The 15776-nt window shown below is 41.4% G+C and overlaps 1 protein-coding gene across 9 annotated transcripts in view; it reads left to right on the forward strand.

Moving 5' to 3' along the window:
* Positions 1-15776, forward strand: part of TRDN (triadin) — a 224992-nt gene that overhangs the window by 114465 nt on the left and 94751 nt on the right. For all 9 annotated transcript variants that reach the window (XM_044425408.1, XM_044425434.1, XM_044425425.1 and 6 more), the window contains 5 exons: positions 7172-7207; positions 9947-10009; positions 10127-10189; positions 12448-12510; positions 14169-14228. In XM_044425408.1, coding sequence (XP_044281343.1) covers positions 7172-7207; positions 9947-10009; positions 10127-10189; positions 12448-12510; positions 14169-14228 — 285 coding nt within the window. The remainder of the gene's footprint in view (positions 1-7171; positions 7208-9946; positions 10010-10126; positions 10190-12447; positions 12511-14168; positions 14229-15776) is intronic.

Consider the following 15776-nt stretch of genomic DNA (forward strand, 5'->3'; position numbering starts at 1 on the left):
CTGCAGAACACCATGCTACACCATCCCACTCAGATGGCTGTCCAATGGATGGATGAATCTAGCTGGAATCTAGATGTAGATGGTGACCTGTGTGGGAGGAAGCTCATGCTGTTTTAGCCACTCGTCTTGCTGATGCCTTGGCCACTGCTTGGAATGAGCAGTGACCGTGCCCATTCATTCAATTGCTGTATCATAGAGCCAGGTCACCTTCTTGGTGCCCTGAGCAGCTGGCAGCTATGAAATAATTGGGGCTCAAGTGGCAGAAACATGTGCATGGAACCACCCACCAGCCAGAACCCATTCTCATGCCTACTTTGTGGTGGGAAATTGCTACGAAGAAGTCTCTCTAGCACCATTGGTAAGGCTCTTTCAAGTGGTGAGGCACCTACTTAATATCCCTTTTATGGCTCAGAACAGAGAATACTCAAAAGCCCACTGTGAACAATTTGCTTTGTGTTTTGAATAAAAATTGCTAACATCTGCACCTATTTGGTGCAAACACTTTTTAACAAAGTCAAAGAGGAACTGGCTGGTCCTTTTGTAACAGACACTTTTCAGGTCAAACAGATGGAGAATGTGAACAACCTTCTGAGACAATAGTGGCCTACCATTCGCATTCTAGATCTTTGGCCATTTTGGCTCTTAAATTCTTCTAGAGCAGAGGTGGATGCTTGGATAATAAATACTTTGCTGGAAGGATTGATGCCTTCCATTCTTGAGAAGGCAATGATTAAGCCTTTCCTGCAAAAGGCAAATACAATCTGTAAGAACTGATACCCAGTATCATCCAGTTTTGAACAAGGTTCTAGATTGGGTGGCAGCCTCTTGTATATTCAAGATACCAAATATTTAGATAAATCCTTTTCAGTTTTGGAGACACAAACAGTTCAAATTACCTTGTAAAGGACTTGTACTATGGAATGGACAGGAGGTGTCCAATCTTGTTTGAATCTGCTATGGCTGAAATCCATCTTTAGATCAGTATGCTTGGCAGGCACTAGTGAAGGGTCTTTTCAGCTGTGGCCCCCTGCCCTATGGATTTCTCTCTCAAGAGAACCGGGTCTGTCTCTATCTGTTGTTGCTTTTAAGAGAGCTTTAAAAACACAATTGCTCTTTCTGGCTTTTAAATGAAAATGTTCTGTGGTATTTGCTTCTGTAGATATTTGAGATTATATTTTATTTTAACTGGCTTATTTTTATATTGTTTACCTTTAAAGGTGTTTTTATCATTTGTTTGATAGTAAATTTTACTCTTTTTATAAGCTATCTTGAGAAAACTATGATCTTGAAATGCAGCAAAGAAATATATAAATTAGATAAATGAAAATAAAAGTACATTTACCTAGCTACTGGGAAGGGCAGTGCTTGATAATATGACAGTATAAGTGCTGCATGGAACCTGCATTTAATTCTGCTTCTAGCTAATTGTGGCAATGCAATAGCTCTTAGCAGCAATAAAGGACCTTAGTGTTAAAGCATCTTTCATTAAATTTTCAGTGAGGAGAGAAAGATTCAGAAGCTCATTTCCGGCAGCATCTTCTGCTGAAATCCAAAAATCAACTAGCTAACCTATTTTCTCTGCAGTATAAAATATCAGTTTCAGATGTGAATGCCTGGCGTGTGTGTGCATGGATCCAGTCTTTAAGATCCCAGCAAATTTGGAAGCAGGTGTTGAAGACACCTTCTAGGAAAAGCACACACGCTACATATTAACTTTGGCATAGTTTTTCTGGCATGGGCATTGGACACCATGAGACAGCCTGCCTGGTTGCCTAGGATCCTGTAGACCCAATTTTTCTTCTGTTATATTGGTGTAATGCTTCCCAATGAGAACACTAACTCTGTGAGTTTCTGTCTTAACCATGTGGGTTTTAATTTTGTGTGAAGCCGTTCATTGCAAGGTTGCAGCAAATTTAGTCATGTCAGAAAAACTGAAAAGGAGTAAAAAGATGAAACAAAGAAAATAAGATAAAAGTCAAGAGACAAGAGTTTTGTTTTCTGCACAATTAGAGGTGAATCTGTCTTTACTACTTGGAGGGTGATGGTAGTTATTCTAGATACAAGCCTAAATACATTTACTTGAAGGTAACTCCCACTGGTTCTGATAAAATTTGCTTTCAAGTGAGGATTGAGGATGAATAGAAATATAGGACAGAATCATAGAACAGTACAGTTGTACTGGGTCAATAAGGCCATTGGGTCCAACCTCCTGCACAACCTCTCCAAGTTAAACCATCCCTCTCAGATGGCTGTTCAGTTGCACCTTGAATAAGTATGGGAGAGCCTACAACCTCCCTGCGTAATTGCTTCTATGGCTGTATTGTTCTAACAGCCAGGAAGTTTCCCCTGATGTTACACTGGAATCAGACTTCCTATGGCTAATGGAGTGGGTAAGAAATCAAATAACTGAAGGGAGCTATGATAGCACTCTTCGAGTATCTGAAAGGTTGTTACCCAGAGCAGGGCCAGCATCATTTCTTGGTTCTACCAGCGTGCAGAACACAGAAGTTGTTTATTATTTTATTTATCAATTGTATCTCCCTTCAGTCTTCTCTCCTCAAGGCTAAACATGACCAGTTCTTCCTCATGGGGCCTTGTTTCCAACCCCCTGATCATCCTGTTGCCCTTCTCTGAACCCTTTGCAGTTAGTCTACATTTTTCTTAAAACAGCAGAACATTTTGGCTTAATTGTCTGAGCAGCAGTAGCTCAAGAGGCTGTGCCTAAAAGTTGCACCCCAATCCCCGCCCAAAGATTCTGCAGGGTTGAGAAACCAATTCCTTGTCCTAAAAGGAAACCTAAACAGCATCCATCATCTCTGGCCCTTCCTTGTATAGTTTTTCGTTAAGGAAACTGCAGTATTGCAGGATGTTTACTTGTCAGTATCTTCTTTGGTTATTTAAGCTCCACAAGACTGAGACACCTGACTTATAAGGTCCTCCATATTCTCAATCAATCAATCAATCAATCAATCAATTGCTATTACCTTGAAGAACAGGGATTCTGTTGTTGGAGTAGTATTAATCCTGACCTGCTTCCAGGATCATTTTGTTCCCTGGAAATAAGTTCTACACCCATAGGTGCATAGGCCCAGTCTGCATTGGACTGGACACAGACTAATAAGCTGAACTTTGTTTCCATTAAAATCTATGTGCTTTCACTCATAACAAACTCGTCCGGCTGATTTTAACAGGTCTATACCTACGTATTATACATACCACTTAAATAGGGTGAATATGCATAGATGTCACTATATGTATGTTCAATAGGAGACTATGATGTGGACCTAGAGATGGTGGCATACCGAGGAGGTGTGGTAAATAAGCACAATTCCACTTCCCTACCATGGATATACTTTCTACCATTCTGGCTGTATGTGAATATTTCTTTAGGAGGAGTGGCTACATTTCACTGGCCTGGTTTGCAAATTTTGAGGAACCATCACAGCTGAATTTCCTCACAGGGCTTCTCACTGCATCAGCCATAGCTATTCTGAACAACTGTGTTGCATCAGGGACATGCTATAACATGAACCCACCCTGGCAGGATTCACACATCATGACAAGCCACAGGATCCTACACCACAGCTTGAATATTCAAACTGGCAGTAGCCATGGCAACAAAAGTTCCTCAGGGATATTTATACTTCTCCACAGAGGCTTCCCATTACATTTGAACAAGGTCACTGTCTGCAGTTATTGGCAATGGTCACATACAGTAACTTGTATTCTTTAGTGTTAGAACTTCTCCTGTTTGCAGCTAGGAAAGCAAAACTCAGCCAAAGCTTACATGTTCCTATTTTTGTGATTGCATTCAAAAAGGGTATTGGCTAGTAAAATGAATATGTGCCATGGATTGAAACAAGCCATGGAGGCTTGTTCAGTCCTGGAAATGGGCCCACTCTCTTCTGGGGCATCTCAATGTGAGTAAAATGAGTTCAGGTAGCACAAAAGTCAAGTTCTTTTCTGATGAGGCATTTATCCACTGGGGCTGGTGCAAGAACCCCTCTGATTCAGTGCTCTGTTTGGTCGAAGGAAGATATAACAAAGATCCATGAGCAAGTGTAACTGTCAGGTGTAAATGATGGCCCTCACACCCCTGCTGTTCAAGTAGTAAGGAGGCCTCAGTAGTGGGGCTGTAACTGCCTCTCTTCTGTTCTTTTTACTGCTCGAATCCACTGTTGCCACTGGGCCTGCCTTCTTCCTGCTGCATTCCTGAAGGAGGTGACGTGTGTTCTCATATTGTGAACAGAGCATGGTTAGACATTCAAAACTGGGAACTGGGAAGACAATAGTCTCTTCAGGAGGGCCAATTGCAGTGCTTAGTGCAAGTCATGTTTAAGACCCACAAAAGGTTTAAATCATGAGTGCTAGAATAGTAAGTGTGTCTCTGTGGGGCTCTCTACTGAATTGCTGACAGCAATTACAGTAGGACTCAAAAGGACGCAGATTATCTCAGAAGGTGTTAGGAACAATCCTGGGTAGAGGTTTGTTTTGTTTTCATAAACATAGAGTCATAGAATAGCCATGAAGGCCATTCCAACTTTACTGCTGGTGCAGGACACCAATTTACCATCCCAGTGAGATGACTGTCCAGTTTCTGTTTGAATATCTCCAGTGTGGGAAAGCCCATGACCTTCAGTTCAGTTCAGTTCAGTTTTTTGAAAGACACAAACGTGGACTGTGCATTGTCTCCAGTGTGACTTGTGTGCCTAACTATCCCTTGGCTTGTTTATTCATAGGTATGCGGTGCCCTGCACCATAGCCCTGTGGTTAAAAAAAACCTGTACTCATTTGCATCATTTGTACCTAATTTTGGCTAGTCATGTTTGATGCAAATCAAATATAAGGATGCCAGAAGGAAAAAGTAGTCACTTTCAACATTGAAAATCAGTTTTATTTGCACTTTTTTGACCTTTTCAAATTGATTAAATAAAGGCAGCATAAGCACAGGATGAGGAGAAATCTAAAGAGAAATTTTATTTAAGGCATGTTTGAAGGGAACTGATGGGATAGGCTCAGAGCTACTAGTGAAACTAATATACCAGCAGTGTAATTTGATTTTAATGAACACTTTGAGGTACTCAGAAATTGACAACAACCAATATTTTAAAGAGAGTCATTTAAAAGAATACTAATTGAAGTCCAGCTTTAGAATGTCCCCATGTGCAAATAAAATTAATCTAGCCAAAATGAATTGTAGCCTTAATTTGGCTTTTAAACGTTATTTAATGCTGAGCTATATCTTGGTGTCCTATGAACACAATCATAAGAAGTGATTGTATGGATGTGAAAAATGAGCAGTATTCTGTTTTTAAACCTATTCTGGCTTACATTGCTGATTACTTTGAAAAGACTCTGTGGATAACAATAATATTTGATTTCTAACTTCCTGTCCTTTTCCATTTTAAACTGGAAGACAATATTAGCTTCAGGGGGAGAAGCTAGTATACTGGGTGCCTCTCACAAAAGGTCTTTCCTTAACATTTCCTGGGATTTTGATAAGAAGCACTAATCAGCACCAGCAGTTTAACTGATCTAAGCTACCCTTTTGGGCCTTTTGGCATTTACTCCTGCTAGTTATTTTTGCATCTGCCCACCACCCACCTACCCACCCACCCAAAGTAACACAGCATACTGATGAGAGCCATTTTCACCACCTCTCTTGCCTCATCCTCTTGCAGAAGTTGGGTGGGAGCCAAGCTTTTTCCACGTCAGCACTAATGGGACTGACTGCCTATAGCATCTTGAAAGTTAAGTGTGAAAATACAACCTTGTACTGCATATCTCTAGAGAGGGTTTCATTTGTGTAGCACCATGCCTTGTAACTCAAGAGCAATGCTATATTTAGAGCTCCCCATCACTGGAAGATCAACAGGCTGTTGTTACACTCAAATCTACTTTGAAGGACACTTGGCTTAAAGGCACTGCAGTTACCTCCCTCCTCCCCCTGCCTCTTAAAAGATACTTGACATCATAGGTAGAAAACATGAGATGCTTTAAAAGCCATTGAAGACCATTCAGCACAATATCCTTGACCTTTTTAGATTTGCGTTAAATCCTCCTTATTTTTCTCATCACATCTTTCAATCCTTTACTCCTTCAGAAATAAATTTTACTTCAGAAAACCAGGTTTTAGATTCAGGTGATTTCTCAGCTATTTATTCCATAAAGCTGGGATTGTTGATGGGTGGAAAGTTCTGAAGAAGATGGTATTAAAGGGATTCCTCTAAAATACATCTTGAACATCACAAATTATTGTACATTCTGTCCTCAGGAATGATAACTGGTGGTCCTTGACAAGCTGTGCCTATCACAGCAAATTGAGCAAGCCATATAAATCTACATGTTCCTTAAGTGAATAACTGGATCAGTTTTATTTTCTACATATTTCATGCCAATTAGCACAAGGCTGAACATATTTTAGGCTTGATGCTTTCTCTCTCTCTCTCTCTCTCTCTCTCTCTCTCTCTCTCTCTCTCTCTCTCTCTCTCTCTCTCTCTCTCCCCTCCCCATATTCTCTTTTACTAGAACTCCAAGATCCACCAACCAGAGCCAGATGTGAAATGTTAGCATAGGGCGGGTGGAGCGGTACCTCCGTTCACTTAGAATTCAGGACCAGGGTGTATTTGTGCACCTGCACAAACCCAAAGTTCTAGGACCAGAACTGCTTTCGCACACAAACCAAAACTCTGAACAGATATTTAGCACTATATCCTGAACTTGTTTTGCAAATCCAAGGGATTTAATTCCCAGGCAACATCCTCTGCACATGCAGAAAACATTAAAACTCCCAGCTGGGAGTGATAAACCTGAGTTAGTTCATGTGTTGTGGGGAGAGAAAAACATGGCTTACTATAACGGCGTCATCCTTAACCGATCAATGTAACAGATTTCATACTATCATGAATGACTACAGTATTAGCCTACAGGCAGAACGCATACAGTTTAGTCATGTTTGGAAACCACTTTCCCTCCTCCACCACTTGGATTCTTTTTATAATTATGAAACCAATATGGGGGGAAAAATACTTTGGGATTCCTAGATTTCTAGCAAAGACCTGCTTTAAAAAATTCTGTACCACATTTGCTGTAACATACAGTGCTATTTTGGTCATTTTATTTTGTATACCTTGATTTCATGTTTATTTTTAATATTGTTTTTTTCCTGCAGTGGGAAAGCTTAATGTGACAGCTACGAAGCTGATGAGTAAGTAGTGCCTTTTTCTTCTTCTCTGTTTAGATGATCAATAATATATAGTTCTCACTGAAACCATGTTGATGTGACAGAACTAGGTAGACCACCTTGTTATTCATATGCTCTATCAACATGAGAGGTGAAACGGCTCCGCATTGATTAGCCCTGCCCCAGCGTGACATACACTGCCTAGCTGCATGCTCCACTTCTGCATGTAGAATGTGAACTTCCAAGGGAAACACAAAGAGCTCCTGATCTACTGCTGTAATTGCTCTCTCCCCCAGTATGTTGACAGTATGCATGCAACCAAATGAAGTTGTGTAGGTTAGGGGACAAGCTTGCTGCTCAGCTCCCACACACACACTCGCTGTCATGAGCTGCGCATCCCCTCCCAAACAAGACAAGCACTTCAGCAATTATTAAAAGAGTCCTTATTCCATACAGCAACAGTGTATTCACAAGCTTCAAAACGCTCACTCCAGCTGGAACATTGACTCCTTGCTCTGACCCTGTTCACCCAAAGCTTTGTTCATGAACCCTTTGGGGCTGGTCTCTGGAGGGGGGTGTGCTATGGAAGCGAGAATGCCGATGCTCTTCCCATTGAGTCGGCATCAACAGGCCCTTGCGTCCGTGTCTCCAGGGGTGTCAAGCCCTCCTTCTGAGAACCTCTCCCCAACCTGTTCTCCCCTGGCTTCTTTTCCACAATCTGGGGCAGGGGGGCTCAGTGGTTGTCCTTGAAGTGCTTTGATCCAGAGCTGGCTGGGACTGGCTCACCAGGAGGAGTTGGGCAGCCGGGGCCTCACTAGTCTCAACAACTCCAGTTCTCAGAGTGAGAACTCTGAGCCACAGCTGGTTCAGCTATCCACTCCCCCTCCTCCGAGTCTGAGCCACAATTCCCACCAAGGCCTGGGGAACTCATCTGAGCACAACACTCTCACACACACATGCACCCATGGGGCCAATTCAAAAGAACACGGCACACATTCTAGCAGCAAGTGACAGGAGAGGAGAGCTGTGCTGATAAGCCCCATCCCCAGCACAGAGGGCTGAATGGCCTGCCTCCTGTGTCAACATGCCTAGGGTGGGAAGACAGCAAATACAGCAGTACATCAGGAACCCTTTGTGTCTCCCTTGGATGTTCATGGGGCTAAGCAAAGGTAATTGGATATGGCTCAGAGCTTTCTCTCACACTCTTGGGATGTATTAGGGTATAAGCCAACACCCTCTATTTCAAGAGCTTCCCTATACAAGACAGCCATTGTGCTCCTGCAGTCCCTCATTCACAGAAGTTTGCAGGGCTTTACACAATATCATAATTTTCCAGAGCCTCTCCCATGTTCTCCAGTCTTTTGCATGGACTTTTTTTTTCAAGTAAGGACAGTCTGGAATTCAATCTGAAACTGCAAAATACTGGAACAAAAGCCTCATGCAAAGTTGCAAACCTGTTTTCGTGCAGCTGTTTCACAGCAACACCTTGTGGATGGTTAATAGGAAGGCAGAGAAGAAGAAACCCTGGTGAGGAGAATGTGTAAAGATTTATTTTTCTTCCCACAAAAGGGAAGAAGAATCCTCAGTAAAACATCAGTTAAGCCCCTAATGTAGTGAAGCCCTAAAACTCTAGACAGTAGCAAGACCACACAAAAGACATTGAATTTAGTACTGAGGCATAAGTGAAATGAAACATGCATGAAGTTTGAAATAGGCATGGAAATTATTTACGATAAAGGAAACAAACCGAGAATTAACAAAAGGTCTTTGGTCGGGTGAAATGCAACCTTCGGCTATTAATTAAAAATGGGAACAATTTTGCAAAGAAGTCTTCAAAGTCATTTCATCAAAGAAAGTGAAGGAAGCATTCAGCCATTCCTTGGCTCACTTCCTCTGTGCTAATTGTCACAAGTAACAGTACATCTTGGTAGCCTCATGATTGCTTCATTCATGTGCCAGAGCACAAAGAGGTCATTAATATCCCTGACACTCCAGTACATGACACCCATCCAGAAAGAGTCCTCGACCTGCACTCCCCTGCATTTCCATTCTGCTTGGAAGCATAGGTCTTTTCCTCCCTTAAAATGAAGGCATGAGGAATATGCTAGTCCCTGGAGAGCATCACAGGGATCATAACATTCTTTGGAGTCTCCTCCAGTGTAGTAGATACTGCAAAGGTTCTAAAATCCAACTCCCCCCTCTACCCATCCTCCCACCCCCTTGCAGTCGCCACAGCAAGACCTCTGCTTACAAGTCACAGTGGCAATTTGGAGGATTCAGGAGAGGTCTGAAAGGGTGGGGATGGAAGGAACGGAAAAAGGCCAGATTAGGAAGAAGCCTATGACCTCACCAGCCGCAGCCGCAGCCATGCCAGTAGTGGATGGACTCAGAGGCTCATCTAGAAAAAAATGACAACAAAGGAGCTGAAAATTGCCTTGGCCACTCATCCTACCTTTCCAGCAGGGCACTGGATACATAAGAAGCTTCTGCCAAAGAAGAGCACATCACAAGGGGTGGCATCCTAAAGCGTCAGTTCACATCTTGTTCTGAAGTTAATCATACTGTATACACTGCTGGCCCAGAAAGATCTCCTACAGTTGGCATTGTTTATTCTGTGTTTAGATTCCACTGTGTTGTTATTTTTTTCTCAAGTGTGGAAACAGGACCTAAAGTTAAAAAAAAAGCTCTGTCAATTTGACTGACTGGTAATTCTTGAGTAGGAACTATATAGTCAAATAATTACCTTTTAAATTCATTCCTTAGAAGAAGAAAAGGGGAAAAGGGCTGTTCAAGAAAAGAAAGCTATTCCTGAAGTTAAAAAGAAAGGTAGGTTATGTATTGTTTTAAAGTATGGGAATTAATTTCCCTGATCTTCAAAGAAGTCTTCTCATTGTAATTCTTTAAGAAACAAAGCCAATTCATCATCTTTCATTCATGTCTTAGAAGTGGAAGAGAGAAAAAAGGTAACCCAGGAGAAGAAATTTGTTCCTGAAATTAAAGGGAAAGGTAAGCTATGGGCATAAATATAGCATTGCTAGAATTTTACTGAAATGATGCTGTGTGATGAATACTTGCTTTGTGGAGAACATCACAGGGTAGATCCAAAAAGACCAATCAGTCACATTTGGACCATTTTATGTTTGATCCATTAGAGGCCATGGCTAATGAAGGCTGCTTGGATACAGCAGCTGACCAAAGTGTGTGATTTTGGCTTCAAAGTTATATACACCTACTTAGCAGTAGCTCCCACTGAAACTAATAATATAGACTGATTTTAATATCTATCTTATGAAGTTTTTGTATCCAGCACTTGAAATTTAAAGAAAGGCAGCACTTGAAATTTTAAATAAATACATTGTGACTTTGTTCCAGGTAAATGTGCATAGGATTAAACTATATATTCCCACTGGTGGAGGAGGAATCACAAGAACTGAACCTCTGCCCAATTTCTCACCAAAAGCAATTCTATAAGATAAAGCAAAGCAAATGTTTTGATCCCACCTGAATGCAGCACAAAACCAGGGCTTAGCATTATATGCAGGAGCACCAGCAAGAGTGGGCCCATGTGCTTTCCCTCTTGTGGCACAGCTGAAAAGAAGAGTTTGGAAGCATCCACCTCTGGCTTTAAATTAACCAGAGAGTCTCATTGATCCGGTCTGTGTGTCACAGTGTGTCTCATCATGGATTACTAGGATGAACTATAGAGCCGCTGTGTGACACTTTTCATATCCAACTTCCATTCAGGGATTCTTGTGTCATGCAAATCCATGGTTTATGCAAGGGTTCAATAATTTTCACATAATACGTGGTCTGTGTGTTCTGTGAAGTTTTCTTGTTCCTCACATAGTCTGCGCTTTGCAAAACACAACAATCCCCAAGTGCGGGTTGGATATGTCAAATGGCATTTGCTTGCATCCTATGGTTGTCACAGTCTCAGTATGATAAAATAACCATTAATTAATCTATGATTTGTGTCATGTGAACTGATCTTCAATATCTAAAGTACAGAAATTTAATTGAAACTATTTTTGATTGGAACTGTGGTTTCCTGGTATATTGGAACAAACCTTGGTTTATACATGCCAGAGTTCACTCCTCCTTCCAAAGCAAGAAAAACCTGCTCATTTTAAAAAAGCAATTAATGTTTCCAATAACTTTCTTGTGGCTACACCAGAATATAAAAAGGGATGAAGGAGCACTGAACTGGACAATTATCTTTTTATTTATGTCTTACAAGTGAAAGAGCAAAAAAGGTTACTCATAATAAAGAAGCTATTCCTAACATTAAGAAGAAACTGAGTTATTAAAATGATGTTTTGGCTGGATGTTTACTGAACTGAGCTTGTATGATGCTTATTTTCTGCAAACAGTTCAATAGAATGGATTCAAATGACTGAATGGCCACAGGTTGGATGGTAATCAGACCAATCGGCGCACAGAAACCCATGAGTTGTTCAACCCATTGATTGCCAGGCACAAGTGGGCATGCTCTTCACTTTTTCTTTCAGTTAGCAGCCTTAATGTTCTGTTCGTGGGTTGTTATCGTGATCTCTGAGCATAGATGCTGGGTTATTTAGAGATTAAACAACCCACAGTAAACTCAATCCTCCTCCTCCTCGGGTTAACTCTGCATTGTTTAATACCCAGAGAACTCTGTGTCATGTGTCATGATAACAACTTGAGCAAGGGATAATCATGATGAGTTAACTGAAAGGGGAAGTGAAGAGACCACTAGAGGTAATGCATGCACTTGCTCCTGGCAGATTTTGGCAACTGAGCTTACATTTAAACTGGGTCAAAGACTGCTCCAAATCACTACATAGATGGACTGGCTTATGTTGTAGAATGTTCGGTATTGTTTATTACATTTACTTATATCCCACATATTCCCAGTGATTGGGACTCAAAGTAGTTACTTATGGTGCCTTCAAAACCTCTATAAAGTATCACACTTTGTTCTCTCTGTGGATCAGTCTACCCATGACTGAACTGAAAGCTGCCATTATGTATTTCTTTGACTCTTACATAAGATTCAGCTCAGACATTATCCCAGGCTAAGGATCCTGTTTCAGGGAGGGAAGGTTCCTTTCACTGCTCTCATAATGTAGCCTATCTGTGAGAGAGGGATAAATGGCATCTCTGTGTGCTTATTAAGGAGCGCCTCCATCCATTCAGCAATGCTGCCTGTTGAATTGGGCCTCTCCCAATCAGCGGTAAATGATAATTTCCTAAGACACAAAGCCACTCTGTTATTCATGTCTTAGAAGTGGAAGAAGGGAAGAAGGCATCCCATGAGAAGAAAGCTGTTTCTGAAGTTAAAACAAAAGGTAGGCTATTTGAAAGTGTTTTTGTTTTGTTTCACTTTTTTATCCTGTTCCAGTGGAGGGAACATTTATTTGCCATAAAATAATGCAGTATGGAAATGTGCATGGAAGCCACAATATGTGATCAGTACCTGACCCTTTTTGAGGAAGCTGCACATAAACTAGACCGTTGCCCAATTGTCCACATTATATTATCATGTGGACAATAATATAACCTGAATAACAAGCAGTTTCTCCATGCAAGCATTGGAGTGAAGTTAGGCATGGGTTTACTTTGAGGAAATATTTTAGGGTGCTTCCTTAAGAATGACAGAAGGCTTCAATCCAAAATTCAAAAACCTTCATTCCTCACCTTTCTGGTTTCTTCAGTTACATTTCGTCCAATGTCTCGCCTTGGCCACGTTCATACTCTGCATTCATACATCCGGAATTCTGAATCAATAAAGAGACATATTTGAACCGGATCATGCCACAGGAAAAGGTGTCAGAACATGCACAAACAGTGCAGAGTTTTCATGGGAATGCCAGGTCTGACAGTGAAGGAAAATGGTTGTAGAATCTCAACAAGCCCCATTATCTGATCAAGGTCAAGGAATTTCTGGGGAACAAGGAGGGAAGTTGTCAGTCCGTGGCAATGGGGGTGATAGTCAGTCAGGCTGTGAAAATCAAGGGATAGCAAAATAGGAAGCGAAATTGACCACTAGGGCTGACAAGGGTCCCAGTCTACCAGTAGTGCACCAGGAGTAGGAAATGGAGCTAGACAGGTCTCACAGCAAGATTTGAACAGCTTGTCTGAAACAGAGGTCCCTCTCCTTGAGGAGGTGATGCCAGTTGCTAGGAGACAGCATAGGTGGGAAATTTAGTTAATTGAGAAGTGGGAGGATCGCAAAGAACTAGGTTTTGCAGTGCTCTTTCTGCAGGGGTGCACAGACATAAGAGATGTAGAGTTGGAAGACTAAGGGGTATTAGAGAGGGCTCCATATTTCACTCTGGGTCAACTCAGAGACATGGAACAATGAAGTCTTGTGGGAAGGTAACTTGGAACTGGGGTGTTTACTTGGGAGAAGAGCCACACCTCATGACAGTGGGTGAGGAAAGTACTCATACAGCATCTCTATGAGCTTATTGAGGCATATGCAGGGCCAAACTAAATGACATGTCAGTAAACTAACTTGTTTCAACCTGAGTCTGCCTAATCATGTTTAAAGCAGGAGATGGGTACATGATTGTTTGGCTTATTTACCTCACAGTAGTCTGCCTTCCCTCCTCAGGTGCTTTGTCTTAGTCAAATTCACTGCTAGTAGTGGAAATAGCTGATGAGAAAAGAACCTGGAGACAGAATAATTTCCCCACTTTATACCTGATTAGCCTTGACTAAGGTTAAAAACAGATGGGTGTACCACCATGTTGGACCCAGAGAAATCTAGGTTGGAAGCCTTATCTTTTCTATTTGAAGGTTTTAAATTAGAAGCCCCATGGATTTCAGAGAATCTACTACTGCAAGTGCAGCTAAGTCTGGATTCAACTCAATAGCTAGAAAAAGTACCAATTTACACCACAGAGTATGGCACATATTCTTCCCTGTGTTTGACAGGATACACCATGAAGTGTGTGGTACACCTGTCTAGCATTAAAGTGGTTTTCTTTTGATTAATTTTCAGAAAGAAAAGAGGAAAGAAAACCTCATGAGAAGACAGCTGTCCCAGAAGTTAAAAAAGCAGGTAAGAAATTGCTGTCTATCACTCTGTTCAATGAAATCCATTATTATATGTGCACATTTTTAGACTTTAGGAGTTTAAATTAGGTGGATATTCATATTATGAGCTTATTAAACTGTGATTATTAATGTTATTAATTTAGCATGTTTGACAGATATAAGTATCACTGTTTTCCGGTTTCATACATTATGGCTAAAATGGCATTCATTGTATTCATTTATTATTAACTGAACTTACTGTAATCATTTTTTAAAGTTGCATCCCCTGCGCAGCTATAGAATAGCATTGTCATGTCATTTAATCAATGAACCAAATAAAATGGAAGTTCTAGGTAGCAATCAGAAAGAGTTAGTCAAGTGTCTCACACTATTCTGGCATCAACCTCTTCTCCCTAATCCACTACTGTCTGGATGAACCCGGGTCCCATGTTTCCGACCTCTCCACAGAATTACTGGTGGGGAAAGTGTGGCTACAGAATGCTGGCTCCAAACTAGCATGATCTGCCTCCAGCCTACCATGTCCCTCTTCCCTGAAAGCAGGGGAAGAAAAATTAGCATGCAAGTTGCAAAACAAGGCATCAGATATATTTCACAGGAAAGGGAAAAAGCAGGATGAGGGTGCAAAGGCAACATCCAAATGAATACATCATGCTGGGGATGAAAATATTACCTTCCAGATAAGACTGGCTTCCTGAAGGCAAGTATGACTGAAGCCTAAATGATCTAGGCTCCTAGGATTGTAGGCTTGTTGGATGGTATTGGTTGTCAGTTGGATACTTATAACATGGAATGGTACTTCTGTTGCAGGGACAAATGAAGTGTGCCAGTTAGAGTGCTGGACTGGGGATCCAGGAAACTGGGTTCTAGACCCCACTTGGCCATGATGCTGACTGGGTGAATGTGGGCTTGTCACAAATTCTCAGTCCAACCTACCTGTTTAATTTTTGTTGTGAAGATAATATGGAGCTACATAAGCCACTTTGAGTTCATAGAAACAGAGCGAGTCAGAAGGGGCCTCCTGGGCTAGCTAGTCTAATGGACCATCTAGTCTTCCTAGTTCTTCACAAGGAAAAGAAGGCAGGATATAAATGCAGGATGATGATGATGATGATGATGATGATGATGATGATGAGAACATTTCTATGCCGCCCCTTGCCGAAGCCTCGGGGCGGCTTACAACACAAATGCAGGACGATGATGATACCAACAATAATAATCACTTTAGTTGCACAGATTCCCTCTGTCTAATCCAGGGAAAAAAGGCAGCTCTGATATTTAGGCCCACAGTTCTGCCACTGACAGATGCATTTACACCAATGGCCTATATTGCTCTTTTTTAAATGTTTAAACTGTTCTTGGGATTGGCCTCGGGTGTTCAGAGATCTGGCCTAATCCTGCATCAACCACAAACTATATGTTTCTGTGATACTAAAATAATAGTTGGAAGTTGGTAGGCAGTGAAACTGAAGATTCCTGGGAGTAGGTGAACCAGGGATGCCAAGCCATATCAGCTCAGTGTGTTAACTATGTGTATTCTTCCTAAAAATACACA

The sequence above is a fragment of the Varanus komodoensis genome, unplaced genomic scaffold, assembly GCF_004798865.1.
Source record: "Varanus komodoensis strain SLA01 unplaced genomic scaffold, ASM479886v1 scaffold1, whole genome shotgun sequence".
Lineage (NCBI taxonomy): Eukaryota > Metazoa > Chordata > Lepidosauria > Squamata > Varanidae > Varanus > Varanus komodoensis.